The sequence below is a fragment of the Columba livia genome, chromosome 20, assembly GCF_036013475.1.
Source record: "Columba livia isolate bColLiv1 breed racing homer chromosome 20, bColLiv1.pat.W.v2, whole genome shotgun sequence".
Lineage (NCBI taxonomy): Eukaryota > Metazoa > Chordata > Aves > Columbiformes > Columbidae > Columba > Columba livia.
In genome coordinates, this window is record NC_088621.1 from 5,940,768 (window position 1) to 5,952,561 (window position 11,794).

General features: G+C 43.6%; 1 protein-coding gene, 1 long non-coding RNA gene and 1 other non-coding gene across 3 annotated transcripts; 2 read left to right on the forward strand and 1 right to left on the reverse strand.

Annotated features, from left to right (window-relative positions):
- Positions 1-257: 257 nt before the first annotated feature.
- Positions 258-7,652, reverse strand: LOC102098107 (schlafen family member 13). The gene is made up of 5 exons (XM_005501970.3): positions 7,119-7,652; positions 4,986-6,085; positions 4,095-4,223; positions 2,603-3,329; positions 258-2,324 (listed from the first exon to the last, which is right to left on the reverse strand). The coding sequence occupies exons 2-5, from the start codon at positions 6,076-6,078 to the stop codon at positions 1,538-1,540; spliced, it is 2,736 nt and encodes a 911-aa protein (XP_005502027.2). The 5' UTR covers positions 6,079-6,085; positions 7,119-7,652; the 3' UTR covers positions 258-1,537.
- A 984-nt stretch (positions 7,653-8,636) lies between these two features.
- Positions 8,637-11,285, forward strand: LOC135575893 (uncharacterized). The gene is made up of 2 exons (XR_010467275.1): positions 8,637-9,043; positions 10,871-11,285. It is a non-coding gene; the product is annotated as an uncharacterized LOC135575893 (long non-coding RNA).
- LOC135575930 (Z30 small nucleolar RNA) lies at positions 10,233-10,330 on the forward strand. Its single transcript, XR_010467383.1, has one exon. It is a non-coding gene; the product is annotated as a Z30 small nucleolar RNA (small nucleolar RNA).
- Positions 11,286-11,794: the final 509 nt, after the last annotated feature.

Genomic DNA, 11,794 nt, shown 5'->3' on the forward strand with positions numbered 1-11,794 from the left:
CCCACTTGCAGCCTTGCACATGCTCAGCCTTGCACATGCTCAGGAAGCTGCAGTGATCAGTAGCACAGGCTGAGTTTTTACAACCTGCAAACTGTCCGGTGCTGCTGCAAGGAACATGCAAAGTCACCGTGAAAGGCTGTACGAGGAGGTGGCACTAATGGGTTATGCTGATGTTCACACCAGGATGGTCTTTGGCTCAATGGGGAATGTTGAAAATATGTATGGAAGAAGCAGACTGAGAAGCAAAATGCACCAGCTGGTCATTACATTACACTTTATTATATAAATGTTTATATTGAAGCACAGATTCTTTATGTATGCTATGGAAAACAGAAAAAAGAAATCAGTCCTTTGCTTTAATCCCTGGGGGCAAGAAAATTAAGCAGATAGTAAAGATCTTACTCAGCAATGATTTAAATGTGGATTCAAGTGAATTAAAATAATTTTGATCTTAATAAATCCTAGGCATGGTATGATTAGGTGTTGAGGTTTGGGGGTTATGAAAGGAACCACAGGGATAGTCTTTCCTTGTATGTTGATTAAGGAAAAAAAAAGGAAAAGTGCCTCTAGCTTCCTGAAGTTAGTAAAGCAAGAATTTTTAAGTTAAAAGGGAAATTTATTTGGATGGGGATTCCAGCTGCATGCAATGTCTTATTGTAAGCATATTTGGTTAAATCACTGGTGCTTTATAATCTCACTAGGAGGATATCAGACTGCTCTTCCAAACCAAATGAACCACAATATGATTTATTTTCAACCACTCTTCAATTTTGGATACCAAGTTTTAGGAATTTTGGATACCCAGTTTTAGGAATTTTGGATCTGTCTTTCAAAAGTACTTTGCATTTAACTCTACACAGAGAATTTTATCTAACTACCATGTCTGAAACCAAGACAAAAAATGCCATTAGTATCTAAGGGCCGTTATGCGAAGTTTTTCTTCTGCCACTAAAGCTCCTCTTTGGAGCAACTGGATTCTTCCAACTCATAGTGACTGTTGCTGAAATTGAGTGGGGAAACTAGTTTCATAAAAGCCATTTATTTGTCTTTTTCTTAGCTAAAAGATGGATAGAAGGCCCCATTATTATTTTCCTAGATACCTGAATAGAGGCTGTCTTAAAGGCTTTGAACACTGGATGCCTACGCTGTTTTGTAACTTCTGAGCAGTATGATGACTACAGGAGAGAGCTGGGGAAAGCCAGAAAGTCTTCCAGCCTTGGCATAGTGGCTTTCACTTGGCAATGCACCTGCACGTGGTCAAAGGCTGAGTGTCAGGTTGTGCAAGTCCTCGAAAGAAGCCTTGAGGGAATGATGGAATTCTACTGACATTCAAAGTATCTCTTTTAATCATTGCACCATTAAAAACATCTGATTTAAAATGGACTGTAGAGGCTTCCCAAGAACATCTGGGCATTTAGAGAGGACCAGCCATTACAGAGGAAATCCTTTGACTTCAAATATAGAATAAAGTAATTTCAAAAATACATAACTGTTTACTTATCAGGATCTTGTGGGGATCCAAGGTGGTTGCCTGTTCTCAATTACTAAATAGCAAGTGTAGATTTAAGTTAGCTCTGGATGCTACACAGACTAATATATTTTTAAAAATTTCTCTGTGAAATGGAAAGCATGGAGGAATAATACCAAATATAATGCTTCTTTCTAAGCCAGAGAAACGACGGACACTGTCAATAATAGCATGCTGTGCTACCCATCCCTTCATTTGTCTTAAACCTATATTTAACTTTCTCATTTCTGATGCTAGTATTCCATAGTATATGTTTACTGCTTCATCACTGTAGCACAGAATAGCAATGTCTTTCTTGCTGTAACCCTTTTTAAGGTACGTATAACAATGTTCTGCCACATATTTTGCTATTTCTTCTTTGCTTAGTTTGCTTTCTATTTTAATACAGCCTTGCACAGCATGAGCACACGTGGCTCTGCATAACAAGTTTTTCAAACGTTGGTTGGGAATATCTGTGGTAGGGTCCTCTACAATCTTTTCCATCTGGTCTTTTAGATAGCTATAGATACTGTTTGCATTACGAACCACTTTAGTCAGTGACTCAACAGGATCATGCCATTCTTCTCTTGGAAGACCAGTTTCGAAACAGTGACTTTTCTGTAAGTAGTCCAAGAAAATCCAGAAAAAGCCAGGCTCAGGGAGATCTGGGGATGAAGTTATAGCCAAGGCTTTGCTATACCAATTACCTTTCTCAGCTCGGAAATTCTGCGCTTCATCCACTATTATGTGCTTCACTTCATGAAAGTTTGTTTGCAAAAAGGCTACTCTTGTTGCAGCTTGGCAAATGTTTTTCTGCCTACAGAAAAAAAATACAAGTAGATTAAAACTGATCTCTGCATTACCAGCTACTGGGTTTGCTTGATCAGAACAAAGTGAATGCCCATGATATTGAAGTCATATCTATTAGTAGATGCCCAGAAAAGAATTTGAGCCTAACTAAAAGTACATCCCAACTTCAAACACTGCAACAGTGGTGGACCAAATAGCATACCAAATATACTGATCTGTACTCACCTACTTAAAAATGCTTGTGAAGTAACAGGGTCTTGAAATTAATAACTGGAGTACACTTACCGCACAAAATCTCTGAGAGGCTGGTTCTCACATACATAAAGAACTTCATTTTTTGTGCACTGCAGCATTGTTCTTATTTTGTCTATGATCTTCAGGGCCAGTATAGTTTTTCCTGTTCCTGGTAGACCATAAACAAACAGCTTCTTGCTTTTGTGAAGATTTTCTGACAGCACCTGGTATTGTTGCATGGTCAAGAGGTTCAAAAATTCAGAACCAACACGGTCACTTAAAAAGGACTTGAAAGACAGCAGAGCTACCGTGAGAGCATGTAAGAGATCCTTCATGTTGCCACTGGTGATTAGGCTGTAGTTTTGGGGATACATTTCTTCAATATTCAGATCCCATTCTTTTCCACCACTAATTGTGGAAGGCAAAGTGAGCAGTTTTGGAATTACACACAATTTGTGACTATAGCCCCCCGTGTTCACTAATTTCTCCTTCAGCTTCCAGGCTATGCGTCTTGAGTATTCAAAGAAATCCTTTGAGATAGGACGCTCACAGATTGTATAGAGGATAGGTGGCCTGCCCTTGGCTATTAGAAGAACATCACAAATTATGTCTTTGTTTTCTGGCAAGCCAATGTCAACAGCCCAGCTTCTGGAAAATATCAGAACTCCCTCAGAAAGCTGCTTCAACTGATTTTTCATTAAAATATCCAATCCTTGATGCTCTTGGAGGAGATCTTCAGTGAGTTTTTCTGGAGTACATATTATGCTCTGGGATTCCACTAATAAGGGAAAGGAGAAGAAATGGTTAGTGTTAGTATAAAACATGCAAATCCAGCCCTCTGAAATGATTCTGTGGAAATTAATATTGGTGAAAGGCTACAAATACAGACCATAGCTGCCTGAAATACCTTTTGTGCTTCTTCAAAATTTCCCTTAACCACGCCATGCATTTCCAGATTCTTTTGTAAAGACTACTTCCTCAGGGAGCTCAATCCTCATTTCCTAGCCATGCCTTAGTCCCTCTGCTAAAAACGCCAGCACATGACCAGCTGTTGCCAACTTTGTTCAGGAGACCTAGTGAGTAAACAAAGCAGCAATAAGGGCTCAATAAAAAGTCCCTCAGCACGTGGCTGATCTTGCAATGCCACAGAAATGTTGGATGTAACCAGCAGCAGACTCTCCACTCTGGTTCCAGCCCCAGGCTTTTTATGTATTTACATTGGGCTGATTCCCAGCAACCTTCTCCTCCTGTCCTTCCCATTTTTCACCAGATTGCAAAAAGATGTCGGCATGGCTGTGTTCGGTCCCCAGAGACATTCAGGTAGCTGAGCTCCCTCATGTACACATAGCGATAGCTGGCAGATCAGTCCTTGGGGAAGGGGGTCATCGGGCATTTGAGTGCAATGCTGCTGTCAGATCTGCAAACTATTTCAATTTCCTTCCCCTGTTTAAAGAATGTCTTCAAAATTATCTTTGACCTTGACCGTGCCCTTGAGATTCATGTTGTAAACCTACCAAAGAGTGAAAGCAATGTGCAAACGTACCTGGAAACAGTTGCTTACAAAGATCATCAACACTCTCAAGGCCCTGGTGTGAATAAACTGGCTTGGCAAGAGGTGGCCCCTCTGTCAGACTGAGCTCCAGCCTAAAGGTCTCAGAAAAATTTGAAAGATCTGGAAAAAAAGAAATAAAGACACATGATATAGCATAAGTGTTTGCTGTCCCTTAGTGCAAGAGCCACAAGCTATCCCCATGCTGGTTTTAGATCTTTTGCTCTTCTTTAAAACAACAAATGCAATGCATAGACAGAAACTTTGCAACTCCCATGGACAGCAGCTCATCAGCAACAGCACAGGCTCAGGTCAGGGACTGTGGAGCTGCTCTTGGTTTCCTTATCTCATTAGCTGCTGTTGTGAGCTTGCTCTCTGTTAGTGACACCACTTTCACTGCCCAAGAAGTGGCCAATGAACAGTTTATCCATCCACAGCTCTCAGCTTACTAGACCAGCAGCAGCCATGGAGAATGCCCCTAAAAAGCAGATGGAAAGCACAGATTAAGCTTGAAGGCAAACGGCAATTGGCATAGACTATGGCAACTATGTATAAAAACACATGCCCTGGGGTTTAACCACAAAAGCGGTCAGTTGGAGGTATGGAGAGCTCCCACTGCAAAAGCAGGCACTACCATTGGCATTAATGAGCTGCCAGTCAACAGGACCTGCTGCAGCCAGAAGTGAACAGTAAGGAATGTAAGCAGCAGAAAGACAAGTATTTAGCAAGGACCTGAAGCAGTCAAATGGTTCAGTTTGGTCAGGCCCCCAAAGAACACTGAAAAGCAGGTAAAGACTATCTAAGGCACACAACACTGCCTGGTGAGGAGCAAGAAAATAAAAGGAAATATCAAAAATGAAAAGGGATTGTCCTGCTCTGTTGGACCTGGATCAGCAGCGGTCATCCACTCAGCCCACTCGTTTGCTTTCAGTTTCCTGATGGTGTTGCCTTCCACCAGCCACGAGTCTGGGTCTTCGGCAAATGCGACGCAAGTAAATGGCTGAATCTTCACAGCACAGACATAGCCACAGTGATCTCCAGCCTCGCGGTACACTTTGAAGATTTTGTGTTCACACTTTAAGATGTGTGTATATTCTTCCCCACAGAAATGGAACAGGGTTAATTTATTTTGAATGGAATTGATTAGGAGACTTAATTTTTCAAGGTCCCCATCATCACTGCTGAATCCCTGAACTTTGCCATCATCATCCACACCGATCCATAAATACCCGCCGGCTGTATTTGCAAATCCAGCAATATACTGTGGCAATATCTCTTTGACACGAGTCAAAAATTTGTCAGTTGAGTAGTGCTTGAATTCCACATGTCCTGATTCTGTGAAAGTCAATGTCTCTCCATGTCGTAGTTGGTCCCTATTAAACAACTTGTCAACAGTGTTGTTTATAATATTAATGTCTCTTTCAACAGCCAGTATCTTCCTGATTTTAACAAGTGGTTCTGAGCTAATCTCTGTCCTGGCTTTATCTTGCTTTCTTTCAAGGAACGAAAATGCTTCTTTAGGGCTCACATGGTAGAGAGAAGAAATACCTTTTGTGTACAACCCAGTACTCAGGCTGCAGATACGTGGCTTTGTACTTGCAGAGGCTGTGTTTTTACTGCTCCAGGTTTTAACAAAAATCAGAAGGTAATTATCACGCTGTTCGAAGTCCAGGTATTCTCTCCAGTCCGGAAACAAAATAAGAGACCGAAAAGTCTCTTCTAAATCTGGTCCAATATTACCTCTCTCCAAGTTGTAAGTTTCATTTTCAATCTCTGCTTTTATGACACCTCCTCCAGAGTTCAGCAAAGCACACACTGCATGGGCAAGGGTGTATTTTTGATCTTGTTTGGAATTTTTGGGCATATTTTTTCTTGCTTTTTCACCAAAACGTATTTTTCCAACACATAGAACTACTTCAGGATACTTTGTTTCTAAATCGACCCAGACTTTCTGCTGTTGATCACCTTCAGAAGCCATTCTGGGCCTGAAACAATTGTAAAAAAGCTGCTTACTATTTATGCTGAAACATTGATCTTCCAAAGACTTAAAAAAACATTAGCTAAACAGTGGCCATCCTTTGAACAATAAATATACTGAGTTACAGATATGAGAGCAACAGGGGTTTTCCTCCACTTCCACAAAAAGTGTGCTTGCTTAAAACCCAAATTTGTCCGCAGTGCCCAAGTGTTTATTTTTCTGTCCTTGAGCACGAGGGATGTAGGGACCTTGCTGTCACCTGTCACTAACATAGCAGCAGCCTCAGTTTCTCTACAGCCAAGCTTGTTACTTCATTCAACACCATCCCCTCACATATTCCTGGACCGTGCAGCCCCTCCTCACTGCTATAATGACTCAGAAAAGGCTTGTGCGAAGCCTCACCTTGATCTTAAGAATCCAGTAATCTTACTGATTAATAATCAATGAATAATAACAACTGACCCTTCTACTTTCAGCTCTATTTGGCCACACTTGCTAGTAAGGCGGCTGAATCTTGGCTGATTGCCACTTGGCACACAGGCTGCAGGCAAACCCTTGGAAATGGCGGCAAACTGCATCTGCATCACATTTCAACCAATTCCTTAGAATGAAATCTAGCCCCCATGCTACAGAACACAAATGTGGTACAAAAGAACTTGGAAAGAAATGAAAGCGTGCCTAGAAGAGATCTCGCCTGTGACAGGTTCCAGAAGCACAGATTTGCCTTTCTTTTGGCCAAATATCAAGCCAGAGAGCTGTAGGGCACGAAAACCTCCAAGGAGCTTCTCCTCTGCATCTGAGACAGCTTCCCGCCTCTCCCCCACATTAATTCTGCTGTGGAATGTCGCTCTGCTCCTCGTAGCTTTGAGTTATGGTACAATTAAAGCAGCAAGGACATTAGCCTGGGCTAATTTTTGCTACTAACTAGGGCAATTTTCCCATCCAGTTCCATGAGCCCCCCTCTACCTTGTTGCAAAAGGACAGTCCAGCTGACTGCGGAGATCTCAGATTCCCCCGGTGTGACAGAGAAAAGTACTTACCTCAACTCTTCTTCCTAGCTCTAGGCTAAAATGTCAATATTTGAAATATTAAATCCTTAAATATTTAAGCCCCAGAATGATGCGCAGCAGAAATGGAGTACAAAGCATCCACTGAGTGTTACTTGTTCTCTCCTCTAAAATCAAAGAATCGAGAAACGAAACCTAATCTTCCTGGTTTCACTTCTCTGCTGGTTTTGTTGTCTTCTCTGTGACGAAGCACCTGTGTCCACAGACTTCACTGAATCTTTATAGCTCTGTCTAAAGGTCAAAACTGGTTTTTGCTGGGATTCCTGCCATCCAGAGCTATTCCCTCCCCCTGGCACTTTTCCAGTGGCCAAAGCCTAGCAGAGGAAAGAGACAATTAAAAAAAGAAGAAAAATTTAAAGAAGAATTAAAAGAGAAGCCTCGTGTAGCGATGGCTGAGTTTTTGCTGGGTATCTGTTCAACAAAGTTGTATATTTTTTTGAAGGGAGAGGAGAGAAAATGAAATAGTGTTGAAAAACTGTAAGCTGGCACCAGACTGCAGGAACTTGCAGAACAGGAAGGAAATCTGTGGGTGGGATTATAGCTTCACGAACGAAGTAAAAATGCTTTTTAGCTTTTGATTCCATATTGTTTAAAAGACAATCCACTGCTCACCCCCTTAGCAGGAGCTGATGTAATACCCTCCATTCCTTGCTTTATTTCCTGTTTTCTTTCCCTTCACCTCCCTGCAGGTTCCATGGTGGTAATCCAGGCTTCTCTTTATCCATGACGAAGCACAGTTTTTCCCAGTTGAATTTGCAATGGTGCCCGCCACCAGTTACTGAAGACTTCCCTACCTTCCCAGCTGGTTTCTCCTCTATGGGGCTGCACAGGGTCAGGATGAAACTCACAGGTGCATGGATGGGTTAAAAGGCTTGTTTTTTTTCTGGAACTTGTGAGTCTTCCTACGTATTTAACATTATGGGGCTATCTTCGCCCCTCAGATCAGATCCTCCTCTTGGTCACCCTCAGAAAGGCCCCGGCAGGGTCAGGAACCCCCTCCCCAGGAGAACCACGTGAAATTAATCTCCCGAACAGGCGCGCGTGTCACACGGGAATTTCCTGCAAAGTGCTGCAAACCGAACTACTGCTTAAAAACAACAGGAGGAATTTACCCATCTGGCCTTAACCAAGCAAGCATTTTATTTTAATTTCTCTATTAAATCAGATTGGATACAAGGATACATTTTTTTCACACAAAGGGCTGTGGGGCATTGGAACAGGCTGCCCAGGGCAGTGGTGGAGTCACCATCCCTGGAGGGGTTTGAAAGACAATTAGACAAAGTTCTTAGGGACACAGATTAGTGCCAGATTTAGGTTATGGTTGGACTTGATCTTAAGGGTCTCTTCCAACCAAAACGATTCTGTGATTCTATGATACTCTTCCTTCCAAAGCACCTTCTCTTCAATTGTTGCAATGTTTTTATGTCTCCCACCTTTTTTTTTTTTTTTTAATTTCCTCCTTTTTATTTCTTAGTTGTTTTGGGGGTGAAGCCGCACCCATCACACTGCCCCTGTGTTGTGGAGCGGTTTCTACACAACACGCAGCCAGGAAAGCCGGGCCCTCAGGACTTATCACCGCTTTCTGCCTCGGCTCAGCACGCCGTGTCGCTGAAGAGGCAGAGGGAAGAAAGCGAAACAGCCTCAGAAGCTGCGGTACAACAGGAACCTCCGGGTCACCGGCGACAGAGCTGGGCCGGGCCCTCCCGCCCCCTCAGGTCTCCTCAGGGCGGGAAACGCTCGCGCCGCTAACGCGCCTTCCTATTGGCGCCCACCCGGCCTCTCCGGCAGTGCCGCGCGCTGCCATTGGCTCTTGGTGACCGGGGGGTGGGACAAAGGCGGGTTGTTCCGCCTCAGGGCGGCTGGGCCTGCGTGAGCGCGCTGCGCTGGGGGCGCCCGGGGTAAGGGGGAGAGGGCCGGGGGAATGGAGGGGCTGCGGTGACCGAAGTAGGGCCGCTGAGGGGTCGGAGTGTTGGGGGGACGGACTCAGAGAGGCTGTGGGGGAGGTCTGACAGAGGGGGGTGAGCCGGCCTGGGATGAACAGGACAAGGGGAGGATGTCCAGGGGGATGCAGGGGGCTGGGGTGGGGGTATGGTGGGGCATTGGGGGCTGAGGCAATTGAGTGAACAGGAGCGGGAGGATCTGAGCGGGATTGCAGGGGGGAGACGGGAAATGGGGTGCAAGTGGGTAGCATGAGGGAAGGGTTATATCAAAACAGGCCTCTGGATGCTTGGAGAGCCACTGACTTCAGCATTTATAGGTATGACAGTTTCTTCCCTTCTTGTTTGTGGATGGGACTGGCTCTCCTTTAACTTCCTGAAATTGCAACTCGTGACCCATCTTCCCGAACTCCACCGTGGGTCTGTCAGACATATCACCCTCCTCCCTTCCCCTGCTCCCCTGCTAAATGTGCTTCAGCCCCTTGTTATCTGTAACAGTGGCAGGTAACAAGGAGAAAAACCCCCAAACACTTAATTCATGGATGAGCATAAAACTTAAACCAGCTCCTTTTATCTGTTGCGTGCTTGCAGATCAGCCAAAACTTTAACAGCTGTTTGGAGTCTCCTGCCTTGTGGGGTGGCAGCATGTATAGGTGTGTTGGGAGGAAAAAGGTTTACTGGCTTAGCTAATGGTGTTTGGGAAGGGGAAACAGAAAGCTTTTGCCTTTGTTACTCTACCAACTTGGCTTTGTCATGCACACTGCTGAACGCAAGCTCTGTGTGGAGAAACTTAAATCTGTGCTGATGGTGGATAGTGCCACCTCCTGCTGCTGCTGTGTGACAGAGGTGGGGACAGGAAGGTAGAAACAGCAACTAGGGGCTCACTTTTTCAGGCTTATCACAGCCACTCCTGTGATTTATCTTCCAAGCGTCAGTGTTAATTTACTGCTAACTGTGCTGTAGAAAGACAGAAAATTCAGAAATTCTGAAAAGAATTAATCCAGAACCCAAGTTAATCTATGTTTCCTGGAGGTGAGGAGGTGTGTGTTTGGTTTTTTTCTTCCAAGAAAAAAAAAACAGCAACCCAAAACCTAGTTCTAGTTCCTGACTTGGGAGCAAGCTCTTTATTAAATGGAAATAGATTTGCCCGAAGCAATGATGAGCGAAGTATAGTCTGAACTGGTATTGCTGAGACTCTGTGTCTTTGCTCTGACCAGGGCATGATCACCTAATCTTCTCTCTGAGCTTATTTAGGCTAAGCTCATCTACAATAAAGGGCTTTGCTTTCTCTTGAAACTTTTTGATGCACCCAAAAATATATAGAAAAATATTAAGAATTTTAGCAATTTCTTTTACCAAAACAGAAGCCTTGATTTGAAAATTGAGTAGTGCAAATGCTTGTTTGGAACTTGCTGAAATACTGGGTTTAGTGCTGAGCTTGCAGTGAGAGGGGGTTTCTAGCTTGGTATTTTGTTTGTTTTCTCTTTGTCTGCGACATGGATGATGAAACTCCACATACTTGTGCCGCTGTGTGTTCTCTGTAAATGCAATGCAGACTCCATAAAGTAGACTCCTCATTAGCAGTTTGTTTAGCTGTATTCTCATCTAGTGACTGCCAGCAGTGAGGCAGGAGTATTTTTGGAAGAGAGCTGCGAGGTCAGGTGTGGCTCTGGATGAAATGTGGCACTTTTGGGGGATCCAGAGGGAAAAGGCCGGGCCTTTTCAAGAAAGTACAGGGGGAAAAAAGCCATGCAGCTATTTTCTAATCTCACTTTTATTCTCTTCCAGGTCTTGGTGACAACTTTACATTTCTCTCTTCCTGTGGAGAAAGAAGCTTCCATGGGGAATGTGTACCTAGGGGTCCAATTATGGTGGCTTTCCCTTAACAGGAGAAGCCACATTGTTTCTGTTAAGGAAGAAGGGAAAGCAACTCAGTTGCTAATCCACTAATATTTTTAGAGTGTCTAGATGAGCTGCCAATGTGGCTTAGGTTCACTAAACACTTTTTAAGCTACTGGCAAAGTCAGGTTCTGATGGTACAGTATTGGACAACTCTAGTGCTGCTGTTAATGTTGATATAATTGTATTAAGCAACAGAATAAAGCATCCTGAATGCATGTATGATATATGACTGTAGAGAAATCACAAATTAGTGTGCAAGTCCAAATGGTGGTTTAATAAAGATGGTTTTCCTTGAAAAAAACCCTTTTCTTGTCTATTTTTAGACAGTGGCTTTAAGAATACTATTACAGTCAAAAAGCAGATAAACAGGAATGTTTGTGTAACCCAAGTTGGTTTCATAGCTCTTGTTTTTAACAATAAACCAAACACAGGTATGTATTTGGCTACAAAGGACAGGAGGGTTAGAAGAAGCAGCAAATCCAAGTTGGTGTTCTGCAGCCATCTGCTGGAACAGTGATAAAACCTGGGAGGTAATGCTGAGCCTGTTGGGCTTAATGCCTGTTGGTCAGCTAGGCATTACAGAGCACTTTAACATTTGGAAGAGTAATTACAGCTGTTCAGAACTGTGAGGCATAGACGTGGGTGGTTCTGTGAAGGTCTCTGAGCTGCTGTGGAGTTGGCCCAGTCTAAGTTTGGTAGGGACGGTGGAATGGAAGGCAGCTGGAGAGAGAAGTTAACCCTGGGAGAAGGAGGTGGAGAGGCCTTGGAGCAACATGTGTGCAGGAAACTTGGTTGTGCTACTCAGTAAAT

Excerpts from the sequence above, each read along its gene's own strand:
- LOC102098107 (XM_005501970.3), bottom strand. The coding sequence starts at position 6,078 with ATGGCTTCTGAAGGTGATCAACAGCAGAAAGTCTGGGTCGATTTAGAA. Across the intron at positions 4,224-4,985 it reads GATGACCGCTGCTGATCCAG|ATCTTTCAAATTTTTCTGAG; the intron begins GTCCAACAGAGC and ends CTTTTTTTCCAG. Across the intron at positions 3,330-4,094 it reads TTGTAAGCAACTGTTTCCAG|TGGAATCCCAGAGCATAATA; the intron begins GTACGTTTGCAC and ends TTCCCTTATTAG.